The sequence below is a fragment of the Salvelinus namaycush genome, chromosome 15 (assembly GCF_016432855.1).
Source record: "Salvelinus namaycush isolate Seneca chromosome 15, SaNama_1.0, whole genome shotgun sequence".
Lineage (NCBI taxonomy): Eukaryota > Metazoa > Chordata > Actinopteri > Salmoniformes > Salmonidae > Salvelinus > Salvelinus namaycush.
The window spans coordinates 2,324,891-2,338,197 of record NC_052321.1 but is presented as its reverse complement, the minus strand read 5'-3'; the positions used below and the strand labels follow the sequence as shown (position 1 = coordinate 2,338,197).

Genomic DNA, 13,307 nt, shown 5'->3' with positions numbered 1-13,307 from the left:
TGAGTTAGATTAAACAGACGGAACAGTCATGTACCAATGAGATGAATTAGATTAAACAGACGGAACAGTCATGTACCAATGAGATGAATTAGATTAAACAGACGGAACACTCATGTACCAATGAGATGAATTAGATTAAACAGACGGAACAGTCATGTACCAATGAGATGAATTAGATTAAACAGACGGAACAGTCATGTACCAATGAGATGAGTTAGATTAAACAGACAGAACAGTCATGTACCAATGAGATGAGTTAGATTAAACAGACGGAACAGTCATGTACCAATGAGATGAGTTAGATTAAACAGACGGAACAGTCATGTACCAATGAGATGAATTAGATTAAACAGACGGAACAGTAATGTACCAATGAGATGAGTTAGATTAAACAGACGGAACAGTCATGTACCAATGAGATGAGTTAGATTAAACAGACGGAACAGTCATGTACCAATGAGATGAATTAGATTAAACAGATGGAACAGTCATGTACCAATGAGATGAGTTAGATTAAACAGACGGAACAGTCATGTACCAATGAGATGAGTTAGATTAAACAGACGGAACAGTCATGTACCAATGAGATGAGTTAGATTAAACAGACGGAACAGTCATGTACCAATGAGATTAATTAGATTAAACAGACGGAACAGTCATGTACCAATGAGATGAGTTAGATTAAACAGACGGAACAGTCATGTACCAATGAGATGAGTTAGATTAAACAGACGGAACAGTCATGTACCAATGAGATGAGTTAGATTAAACAGACGGAACAGTCATGTACCAATGAGATGAATTAGATTAAACAGACGGAACAGTCATGTACCAATGAGATGAATTAGATTAAACAGACGGAACAGTAATGTACCAATGAGATGAATTAGATTAAACAGACTGAACAGTCATGTACCAATGAGATGAGTTAGATTAAACAGACGGAACAGTCATGTACCAATGAGATGAATTAGATTAAACAGACGGAACAGTCATGTACCAATGAGATGAGTTAGATTAAACAGACGGAACAGTCATGTACCAATGAGATGAGTTAGATTAAACAGACGGAACAGTCATGTACCAATGAGATGAGTTAGATTAAACAGACGGAACAGTCATGTACCAATGAGATGAGTTAGATTAAACAGACGGAACAGTCATGTACCAATGAGATGAGTTAGATTAAACAGACGGAACAGTCATGTACCAATGAGATTAATTAGATTAAACAGACGGAACAGTCATGTACCAATGAGATGAGTTAGATTAAACAGACGGAACAGTCATGTACCAATGAGATGAGTTAGATTAAACAGACGGAACAGTCATGTACCAATGAGATGAGTTAGATTAAACAGACGGAACAGTCATGTACCAATGAGATGAGTTAGATTAAACAGACGGAACAGTCATGTACCAATGAGATGAATTAGATTAAACAGACGGAACAGTCACGTACCAATGAGATGAATTAGATTAAACAGACGGAACAGTCATGTACCAATGAGATGAATTAGATTAAACAGACGGAACAGTCACGTACCAATGAGATGAGTTAGATTAAACAGACGGAACAGTCATGTACCAATGAGATGAGTTAGATTAAACAGACGGAACAGTCATGTACCAATGAGATGAATTAGATTAAACAGACGGAACAGTCACGTACCAATGAGATGAATTAGTTGCCAACTTGCCATTCAGCCTCATCTAGCCTTGGTATGAAATAACTGATATCTGACTAAATACCTCAGCCGTAGGAAATCATTAGGGAAAGAAGTCACACTTCCAGTTGGCACTAATCTGTATCAGACTTGCTGTAATACAGAGATACAGACCATGTAAAAACACACATTCAATCTTCATTGTGTCTTAATTGAAAATGAAACCATACTATATTCCTTTATTCACCCTTTCAACAAGGAAATAGCAATACCGGTATTAGGATTCTGATTGGGGAGACAAAATCCTACAAAACGGATTTAAAAAAAGTATAGGATCCAATCGGATAACTTTTGATGTCCAATAGAAACAAAGGTAGAACAATAGGATTTCAATAGGATTGATAGAGCTGACACAACATGAGAACCAGATGATCCCAATCATTTAGATAGCCTAGTAAACAATACCCTCCTCTGGTATGTTCTATTGCGAACTGTCTGCGACTCGTTGTTGTTTCCCTGTTTACTCCTCAAAGATATTTTATGAAATCAAAGACTCAATTAACTGCAATACAAGCGCTCTTATGAAAAAAGGGCTCGTATCGTCATATACTGTAGCAACGGATCGAGTTACAGTATCTCACACCGGCATCACGCTCCAAAGCATTACATAGATTAAATACTTTTATAGAATAGTTATTTTTCATAGAAAGCATTGTGTATTAAGCCATAGCCGTTCTATATGAATGTATATCTATGAATCTGCTTCGGGAAGTGGGCGGTACCATTTTCTAGCTTTCATTTGGTCCGTTGGGTGTTACAGCAGAACATTCCAGATTCACAGCTTTTCAGAAGGTATTTCTCATTGTTTTGTACAGTACAACCCTACTGTGCGCTACACTTTGATATTATGATTGTTAGATTAATAATCCACAACACAAAACGCGTACAAGGAGTCAAGTGTACAACGGGTTTGTGGTGTTAGTAAATAGTAACCTACACACACAGTGCATCGGATAGGTGTATTTATCCGATTCCATATACCAAATACACTTTTGGCAGTTTACATGGCAAATCTGGTGTTTCAACTATGAGAATAAAGATTGGCAGCTAATGAGAGAATATAACATTGGGCAAAGAAATACGACTTCCTCTGACGTCTGTCTCCCATCCCTCCCTTCGTTAGTGAGCATCTGCACTGCTAACTTGAAAACCCATTTTTGCTCCTGCACTCTGGAACAGGTAAGGGGAAAAAAATCTATATTTTCTCTCTCATAGAGTATGACAATATTGTCTGAGGAACGTTTTTACTAATAGCTTCATTAAAGGTAGAATCTTCACTATGTACAGCTGTTCCATGGTCAATTCCCTGTGGGCTCCCGAGTGGCGCAGCAGTCTAAGGCACTGCATCTCAGCGCTTGAGGCGTCACTACAGACACCCTGGTTAGAACCCAGGCTGTATCACAACCAGCCGTGTTTGGGAGTCCCATAGGGCCGTGCACAATTGGCCCAGCGTCGTCTGGGTTTGGCCGGTGTATGCCGTCATTGTAAATAAGAATGTGTTCTTCACTGACTTGCCCAGTTAAATAAACCAAAGATCAATTAATGATATACAGTGCCTTCAGAAACATTTTGTGTTACTGCCTGAATTTGAAATGTATTAAATAGAGATTTTGTGTCACTGGCCTGCACACAATACCCAACAATGTCAAAGGTGTTTTATTTAAAATATATATATATATTTTTACAAATGAATAAAAAATGAAAATCTGAAATATCTTGAGTCAATAAGTATTTAACCCCTTTGTTATGGCAAACCTAAATAAGTTCAGGAGTAAAAATGTGCATAAATAGTCCCCTAAGTGGCATGGTCTCACTGTGTGTGCAATATTAGTGTTAGACATATTTTGAATGACTAGCTCATCTCTGTACCCCACACATACAACTAATAATATGTAAGGTCCCTCAGCCGAGCAGTGCATTTCAAACACAGTTTCAACCACAAAGACCAGGGAGGCTTTCCAATGCCTTGCAAAGAAGGGCACCTATAGGTAGATGGGTAAAAAAAAGAAAAACGAAGCAGACATTGAATATCCCTTCCAGCATGTTGAAGTTGTTAATTACACATGGATGGTGTATCAATACACCCAATCACAACAAAGATACAGGCATCCTTTCTAACTCTGTTGCCGGAGAGGAAGGAAACCGATCAGGGATTTCACCATGAGGTCAATGGTGACTTTAAAACAGTTACAGAGTTTAAAAGCTGTGATAGGAGAAAACTGAGGACGGCTCAACAACATTAGTTACTCCACAATACTAACCTAAATGACAGAGTGAAAAGAAGGAAGCCTGTATAGAATAAAAAATATTCCAAAACATGCATCCTGTTTGCAACAAGGCACTGAAGTAAAACTGCAAATAATGAGGCAAAGAAATGAACTTTCTGTCCTGAATACAAAGCGTTATGTTTGGGGCAAATCCAATACAACACATTACTGAGTAACACTCTTCATATTTTCAAGCATGGTGGTTATGGGTATGCTTGTCATTGGCCAGGTATGGGATTTTTTTTTAAAGAATAAAAAATAAACAGAATCACGCGAATCAACGGCAAAATCCTACAGGAGAATCTGGTTGTCTGCTTTCCAACAGACACTGAGAGACAAATTGACCTTTTCAGCAGGAGAATACAAATGTTAGAATGTGTCTTACACTTTGACATTAGAGTATTTTGTGTAAATCGTTGGGAATTACATACATCTTAATTACGCTTTTTTTTTTTAAGTCCAGGAGTGTGTATACTTTCTGAAGGCACCCATTGATTCACGAAGAATATAAAGCCTCATGAACTTAGAACTACTATTCATAAACTCACAATTTAGGATTGTGGCTTCAATAAATATAGTTGCACATAATCACATAGGACATAACTTGTCATGTTTTTTCAGTTTGAAGCTTCTTCTGTTCTGCCTGGTTGTGGCTGCGAGTGAATATGGCAAGTGAACGTCAAGATGTGGACAAAGAGTTTGAAGAGTGGAAAGAAGAACATGGTAATAATGATAGGTTAAATAAGACCCATTCAATTGTTGTAAGCATCAAGATTACCAATGTGCTGGAGTTTTGCTTTTGAATGAGTTCGCTTTTTTTCTCTGTGTACCTGATAGAATGCGATTACTTTCTTATAATATATATATTTTTTTTTCTTCAGTGTCACACAATTTGGTTACACAGCCCATATGGGCTTATTAAACACACGCGTGTGCTTTATTCAATTGCTTGTGCTACAAAACTGAAAACAAAATTAGATTTGTTTTATGCTTATTTGATAATTGTCGCATGATCATGATAAGATTAATTCACACAGACAATACATGTTTCCTTCCTTGAATATTTTTTGGGGGCTATATCAAATGCGCCCTGTCGGAAAAACAATCATAGCCTGTGTTCGTCATGTAGACAGAACACTTCAATACAACACGAAGAATACAGTGATGAGACTGAAAATCTTGTACACTGCACAGTTTAACAAAGTACTTATAATTCTCATTTACAGAATGTGTTTATTTACAGGGAAGAAGTACAAATCCAAGGAGGAGGAAGCCAAGCGCAAGAAGATCTGGCTAGAGTCTAGGACCAGAGTCATAGAACACAACAAGAAATATGACAGTGGAGAGTCAACCTACGAATGTGGCATGAACCACATGTCTGACTTGGTATGTTACCATTTACACCAAGTCATTCTTCTTACTGACATAACTAGGATTTGTTAGAGTAGCCTGGGTACCAGTCAGTTTTAATGATTGAATGAATTGAATTCTTGTTTGATTGGTACCCCAACGTTTTTTTCTAACACGTTTAAACATTGTATTCATGAATGCTTCCCTGGGTTTCATACAGTATGCTGCTGTATTCTGAAAAAGTGCTTTGTGCAGTCTATGAGCATCTCTCTACTTTCTCACAGGAAATGCATGAGGTCTGCTGTGGTGGCATGAGGAGCTGTCGGGAAGAGAAGAATGATAGTTAGATCTCAAAGTTTCTGTCTTCCTGCTTTCTGACATAGAAACAACACGAGGTCTGTGGCTGCATGATGAATACGAAGGTCCAAATGCTTGTTTTTACAACAAGACGACATTGTAATGTGAAGGAAATATACACAAAATAAGAAAGAAATAGTTTACCAAACCTTTGAACTTTACACATTTAATTTACAGTAAATAAAGTTGAAAGGCAGCTTTACTGTTGGTATTTTGTTGTTATTTTATGGTAAGAAATGCTTTTTCACAATGTAATGTGCCTAGCATGCGTGGGTGTGTGCGCTTGTGTGTGTGTGTATGTGTGTGTGTACAGTGCCGGTCATGATGAGTCAAGGTAAATTAAGTAGAATTGAGGGAAATCTTCCACAATCACAAAACTCCCTTTCTGAGAAGTGAGGGGATCTTCCAACCCTTAGTCATCAAATTGGATTGGTCACGTACACATACAGTGCATACGGAATGTATTCAGACCTCTTGACTTTATCCACATTTTGTTGCGTTACAGCCTTATTCTAAAATGGACAAAATTGTTATTGTTTTTTCTCATCAATCTACACACAATACCCCATAATGACGAAACAAAACAAAAAAAAATGAAAATTTTACAAATCTAATACAAATAAAGATGGAAATATCACATTTACGTAAGTATTCAGACCCTGTACTCATTACTTTGTTGAAGCACTGGTGGCAGCGATTACAGCCTCAAGTCTTCTTGGGTATGATGCAACAAGCTTGTCTATTCTTCTCTGCAGATCTCCTCAAGCTCTGCCAGGTTGGATGGGGAGCGATGTTGCACAGCTGTTTTCAGGTCTCTCCAGAGATGTTCGATCCGGTTCAAGTCCGAGCTCTGGCTGGGCCACTCAAGGACATTCACAGACTTGTCCCGAAGCCACTCCTGCGTTGTCTTGGCTGTGTACTTTGGGTCGTTGTCCTGTTGGAAGGTAAACCTTCAACCCCAGTCTGAAGTCCTGACCACTCTGGAGCAGATTTCATCAAGGATCTCTCTGTACTTTGCTCCGTTCATCTTTCCCTCGATCCTGACTAGTCTCCCAGTCCCTGCCGCTGAAAAACATCCCCTCACCACCATGCTTCACCGTAGGGATGGTGCCAGGTTTCCTCCAGACGTCACGCCTGGCATTCATGCCAAAGAGTTCAATCTTGATTTCATCAGACCAGAAAATCTTGTTTCTCATGATCTGAGAGTCCTTTAGGGGCCTTTTGGCAACTCCAAGTGGGCTGTCATGTGCCTTTTACTGAGGAGTGGCTTCCATCTGGACACTCTACCATAAAGGCCTGATTGGTGGAGTGCTGCAGAGATGGTTGTTCCATCTCCAAAGAGGAACTCTAGAGCTCTGTCAGAGTGCCCATCGGTTTATTGGTCACCTACCTGACCAAGGCCCTTCTCCCCCAATAGCTCAGTTTGTCCGGGTGGCCAGCTCTAGGAAGAGTCTTGGTTGTTCCAAACTTCTTCCATTTAAGAATGATGGAGGCCATTGTTCTTGGGGACCTTCAATGCTGCAGAGATTTTTCTGGTACCCTTTCCCAGTTCTGTGCCTCGACACAATCCTTTCTAGAAGCTCTACGAACAATTCCTTCGACCTCATGGCTTGGTTTTTGCTCTGACATACGCTGTCAACTGTGGGACCTTGTATAAACATTTCCAAAAATCTGTTTTTGCGTTGTCATTCTAGGGTATTGTGTTTAGTTTGATGAGGATTTTTGTTTTAAATTCATTTTACAATAAAGTTGTACTGTAACAAAATGTGAAAAAGGTCAAGGGGTCTGAATACTTTCCAAATGCATAGTGACATCAGAAAGTGTTCACACCCCTGAACTTTTTCACATTTTGTTGTGGTTCGGCCTGAATTTAAATTTGAATAATTTGAGATTTTTGTCTCGCTGGCCTACACACAATACCCCATAAAATCGAAGTGGAATTACAGGACCAGTCAAAAGTTTAGACACCTACTTATTCAAGGCTTTTTCTTTATTTTTACTATTTTCTACATTGTAGAATCATAGTGAAGACATCAAAACTATGAAATAACACATATGGAATCATGTAGTAACCAAAAAAGTGTTAAACAAATCTAAATATATTTGAGTTTTGAGATTCGTCAAAGTAGCCACCCTTTGCCTTGATGACCGCTTTGCACACTCTTGGCATTCTCTCTTCATGAGGTAGTCACCTAGCCCTATTTGGTAAAAGACAAAGTTCGTATTATGGCAAGAACAGTTCAAATAAGCAAAGAGAAACAACAGTCCGTCAATAGGTCAGTCAATGCCATCAAGGGTTATGATGAAACTGGCTCTCATGAGGACCACCACAGGAATGGAAGACCCAGAGTTACCTCTGCTGCAGAGGGTAAGTTCATTAGAGTTAACTGCACCTCAGATTGCAGCCCAAATAAATGCTTCACAGAGTTCAAGTAACAGACACATGTCAACATCAACTGTTCAGAGGAGCCTGCGTAAATCAGGCCTTCATGGTCGAATTGCTGCAAAGAAACCACTACTAAAGGACACCAGTAAGAAGAAGAGACTTGCTTGGGCCAAGAAACACGAGCAATGGACATTAGACCGGTGGAAATCTGTCCTTTGCTCTGATGAGTCCAAATTTGAGATTTTTGGTTCTAACCTCCGTGCAGAGTAGGTGAATGGATGATCTCTGCACGTGTGGTTCCCACCGTGAAGCATGGAGTAGAAGGTGTGATGGTGTGTGGGGGCTTTGCTGGTGACACTGTCTGTGATTTATTTAGAATTCAAGGCATGCTTAACCAGCATTGGAGCAAGAAGGAGAGTGACGGAGTGCTGCATCAGACAACCTGGCCCCCACAATCACCTGACCTCAACCAAATTGAGATGTTTTGGGATGAGTTGGATCGCAAAGTGAAGGAAAAGCAGCCAACAAGTGCTCAGCATATGTGGGAAACGGTGGTATGACAGAAAGAGAGGAGAGAGGTGTATACATCTGGCCTGAGAAACAGTGGTATGACAGAAAGAGAGGAGAGAGGTGTATACATCTGGCCTGAAAAACAGTGGTATGACAGAAAGAGAGGAGAGAGGTGTATACATCTGGCCTGGGAAACGGTGGTATGACAGAAAGAGAGGAGAGAGGTATATACATCTGGCCTGAGAAACGGTGGTATGACAGAAAGAGAGGAGAGAGGTGTATACATCTGGCCTGAGAAACGGTGGTATGACAGAAAGAGAGGAGAGAGGTGTATACATCTGGCCTGAGAAACAGTGGTATGACAGAAAGAGAGGAGAGAGTTATATACATCTGGCCTGAGAAACAGTGGTATGACAGAAAGAGAGGAGAGAGTTATATACATCTGGCCTGAGAAACAGTGGTATGACAGAAAGAGAGGAGAGAGTTATATACATCTGGCCTGAGAAACAGTGGTATGACAGAAAGAGAGGAGAGAGTTATATACATCTGGCCTGAGAAACAGTGGTATGACAGAAAGAGAGGAGAGAGGTGTATACATCTGGCCTGAGAAACAGTGGTATGACAGAAAGAGAGGAGAGAGTTATATACATCTGGCCTGAGAAACAGTGGTATGACAGAAAGAGAGGAGAGGAATACAAGAGTCGAAAGAAAGTGTGAGAGAGAGAGAAGGAAAGGATGGGAGCGAAGCAAATTAATTGGTTTGGTTAAAGCCTCCTCGAATTGTGGAAGATAATGTGATAAGATAAAAGACAATTAATGGCAATCAATTTAAATCTGTTTTACCTATCCCACAGAAACCAATTAGGGCGTTTCATTTGCCTTTTTGATTCCAAGCATATCCTACCAAAGAGGGAGTCCAGTCCACGCCATGAGGAGTGGGATGAGCGAAGACATCTGGAGGTGTTGTTGGAAGCAGTAACTAACCACACATAGTTCTATCAATTAAGACAAAAGGAGAGAGACTGAGCAGGAAACTATACTGTATTAATGAATGTGGTGTTTTAAAGGGGGGAAACAATAAGGACCTGAAGTAACCCACAGCAACCGTTTGAACCAGCCACGCTACTTACTGTACTATACACAGTCGCTGCTCGTTAGGCAGGCTTCATGATCTGATTGTATTAGTGTATCGAGCTCTGTTGTTTACGTGTAGACTGCATTTATACAAGCAGCCCAATTCTGATCTTTTGCCCAATTGTTGGCAAAAGCTCTGATCTGATTGGTCAAAAGGCCAATTATTGGCAAACGATCAGAATTGGGCTGCCTGTGTAAACGCAGCCATACAGTATAGGCTTACACCACAGGAGATCATGGCATTTTAATTGTGGAGGATGGGCTCGTGGTAACGGCTAGAATGAGTGGAATGGTATCAGATACATCAAACACATGGTTTCCATGGTTTCCATGTGTTTGATGCCATTCCATTCGCTCCGTTCCAGACATTATTTTGAGCCGTCCTCCCCTCAGCAGCCTCCACTGAGCCGTCCTCCCCTCAGCAGCCTCCACTGAGCCGTCCTCCCCTCAGCAGCCTCCACTGGCTTACATTCAGCAGATTGGCTTCAGGGTCTTTTACATGATTTACATGATATTTGTATATTTACATGATATTTGTATATTTATGTTTATATTTACATGATATTTGTATTTTATGTTTATATTTACATGATATTTGTATTTTTATGTTTATATTTACATGATATTTGTATATTTACATGATATTTGTATATTTACATGATATTTGTATATTTATGTTTATATTTACATGATATTTGTATTTTTATGTGTATATTTACATGATATTTGTATATTTATGTTTATATTTACATGATATTTGTATTTTTATGTGTATATTTACATGATAGAGCTCAAGTTTAAATCTCAGAGGAATTGTACCTTGGTAATGTCTAGTGCACAATCTGTGTTCAGTAGATTAGAAACAGAGTTTGGCCTTTTAGCACAGGTATGTACAAGAGACTAAACCAACTATCCTTCAGAGTGGGCCAAATTGAGCCATTTGTTACATTCAGTGTCCCTCTGTCAAAGGAAATACAGTATTCTATCTAACAACGTTGTCTACATATATTTCAGGATGTTGTGTATCGCTGGAAATAATCAGAATTCGTGTTAACATTACAGATTTTGAAAACATCCCACTGGAAACAGATGTCAATTCGACCTCTATTCCACATTGATTCAACGTCATTTCATTGGAATGACGTGGAAACAGCGTTCAATCAAGTACAGGTTTAACTGAATGACAACAGAGAACGAATACAATATTTTAATTTTATTGAATCGTTTGGGGTAGGAGTAGCGTATAAATACCTGCTATGCTGATGAGGTAACATGATAAACACTACCATAGATACCTGCTATGCTGATGAGGTAAACATAATAAACACTACCATAGATACCTGCTATGCTGATGAGGTAACATGATAAACACTACCATAGATACCTGCTATGCTGATGAGGTAACATGATAAACACTACCATAGATACCTGCTATTCTGATGAGGTAACATGATAAACACTACCATAGATACCTGCTATGCTGATGAGGTAACATGATAAACACTACCATAGATACCTGCTATGCTGATGAGGTAAACATGATAAACACTACCATAGATACTTGCTATGCTGATGAGGTAACATGATAAACACTACCATAGATACCTGCTATGCTGATGAGGTAACATGATAAACACTACCATAGATACCTGCTATTCTGATGAGGTAACATTATAAACACTACCATAGATACCTGCTATGCTGATGAGGTAACATGATAAACACTACCATAGATACCTGCTATGCTGATGAGGTAACATGAAAAACAATACCATAGATACCTGCTATGCTGATGAGGTAACATGATAAACACTACCATAGATACCTGCTATGCTGATGAGGTAACATGATAAACACTACCATAGATACCTGCTATTCTGATGAGGTAACATGATAAACACTACCATAGATACCTGCTATGCTGATGAGGTAAACATGATAAACACTAACATAGATACCTGCTATGCTGATGAGGTAACATGATAAACACTACCATAGATACCTGCTATTCTGATGAGGTAAACATGATAAACACTACCATAGATACCTGCTATTCTGATGAGGTAACATGATAAACACTACCATAGATACTTGCTATGCTGATGAGGTAACATGATAAACACTACCATAGATACCTGCTATGCTGATGAGGTAACATGATAAACACTACCATAGATACCTGCTATTCTGATGAGGTAACATTATAAACACTACCATAGATACCTGCTATTCTGATGAGGTAACATGATAAACACTACCATAGATACCTGCTATGCTGATGAGGTAACATGATAAACACTACCATAGATACCTGCTATGCTGATGAGGTAACATGATAAACACTACCATAGATACCTGCTATGCTGATGAGGTAACATGAAAAACAATACCATAGATACCTGCTATTCTGATGAGGTAACATGATAAACACTACCATAGATACCTGCTATGCTGATGAGGTAACATGATAAACACTACCATAGATACCTGCTATGCTGATGAGGTAACATGAAAAACAATACCATAGATACCTGCTATTCTGATGAGGTAACATTATAAACACTACCATAGATACCTGCTATGCTGATGAGGTAACATGATAAACACTACCATAGATACCTGCTATGCTGATGAGGTAACATGATAAACACTACCATAGATACCTGCTATTCTGATGAGGTAACATTATAAACACTACCATAGATACCTGCTATGCGGTCCAAAAGTATTAAAATGCTACAATGACTATGAGGTTAAAGTTCATATTGTCAACTTTAATTTTAGGGTATTTTCATCCATATCGGGTGAACCATTTAGAAATGACTTTTTTTGTACATACAGTTGAATTCGGAAGTTTACATTCACTTAGGTTGGAGTCATTAAAACTTGTTTTTCAACCACTCCACAAATTTCTTGTTAGAAAACTATAGTTTTGGCAAGTCGGTTAGGACATCTACTTTATGCATGACACATGTAATTTTTCCAACAATTGTTTACAGATTATTTCACTTATAATTCACTGTATCACAATTCCGGCGGGTCAGAAGTTTACATACACTAAGTTGACTGTGCCTTTAAACAGCTTGGAAAATTCCAGAAAATTATGTCATGGCTTTAGAAGCTTCTGATGGGCTAATTTACATCATTTGAGTCAATTGGAGGTGTACCTGTGGATGTATTTCAAGGCCTACCTTCAAACTCAGTACCTCTTTGCTTGACATCATGGGAAAAAGCCAAGACCTCAGAAAAATAATTGTAGACCTCCACAAGTCTGGTTCATCCTTGGGAGCAATTTCCAAATGCCTTAAGGTACCACGTTCATCTGTACAAACAATAATACGCAAGTATAAATACCGAGGGACAACGTAGCTGTCAACGCTCAGGAAGGAGACGCGTTCTGTCTCCTAGAGATGAACGTACTGTGGTGCGAAAAGTGCAAATCAATCCCAGAACAACAGCAAAGGACCTTGTGAAGATGCTGGAGGAAACGGGTACAAAGTATCTATATCCACAGTAAAACGAGTCCTATATCGACATAACCTGAAAGGCCGCTCAGCAAGGAAGAAGCCACTGCTC

General features: G+C 39.1%; 1 protein-coding gene across 1 annotated transcript; it reads left to right on the top strand.

Annotated features, from left to right (window-relative positions):
* The first annotated feature begins 2,402 nt into the window (after positions 1 to 2,402).
* On the top strand, positions 2,403 to 5,903 carry LOC120060104 (cathepsin K-like). Its single transcript, XM_039009184.1, has 5 exons — positions 2,403 to 2,519; positions 2,851 to 2,906; positions 4,616 to 4,717; positions 5,238 to 5,380; positions 5,629 to 5,903. The coding sequence occupies exons 3-5, from the start codon at positions 4,660 to 4,662 to the stop codon at positions 5,689 to 5,691; spliced, it is 264 nt and encodes an 87-aa protein (XP_038865112.1). The 5' UTR covers positions 2,403 to 2,519; positions 2,851 to 2,906; positions 4,616 to 4,659; the 3' UTR covers positions 5,692 to 5,903.
* Positions 5,904 to 13,307: the final 7,404 nt, after the last annotated feature.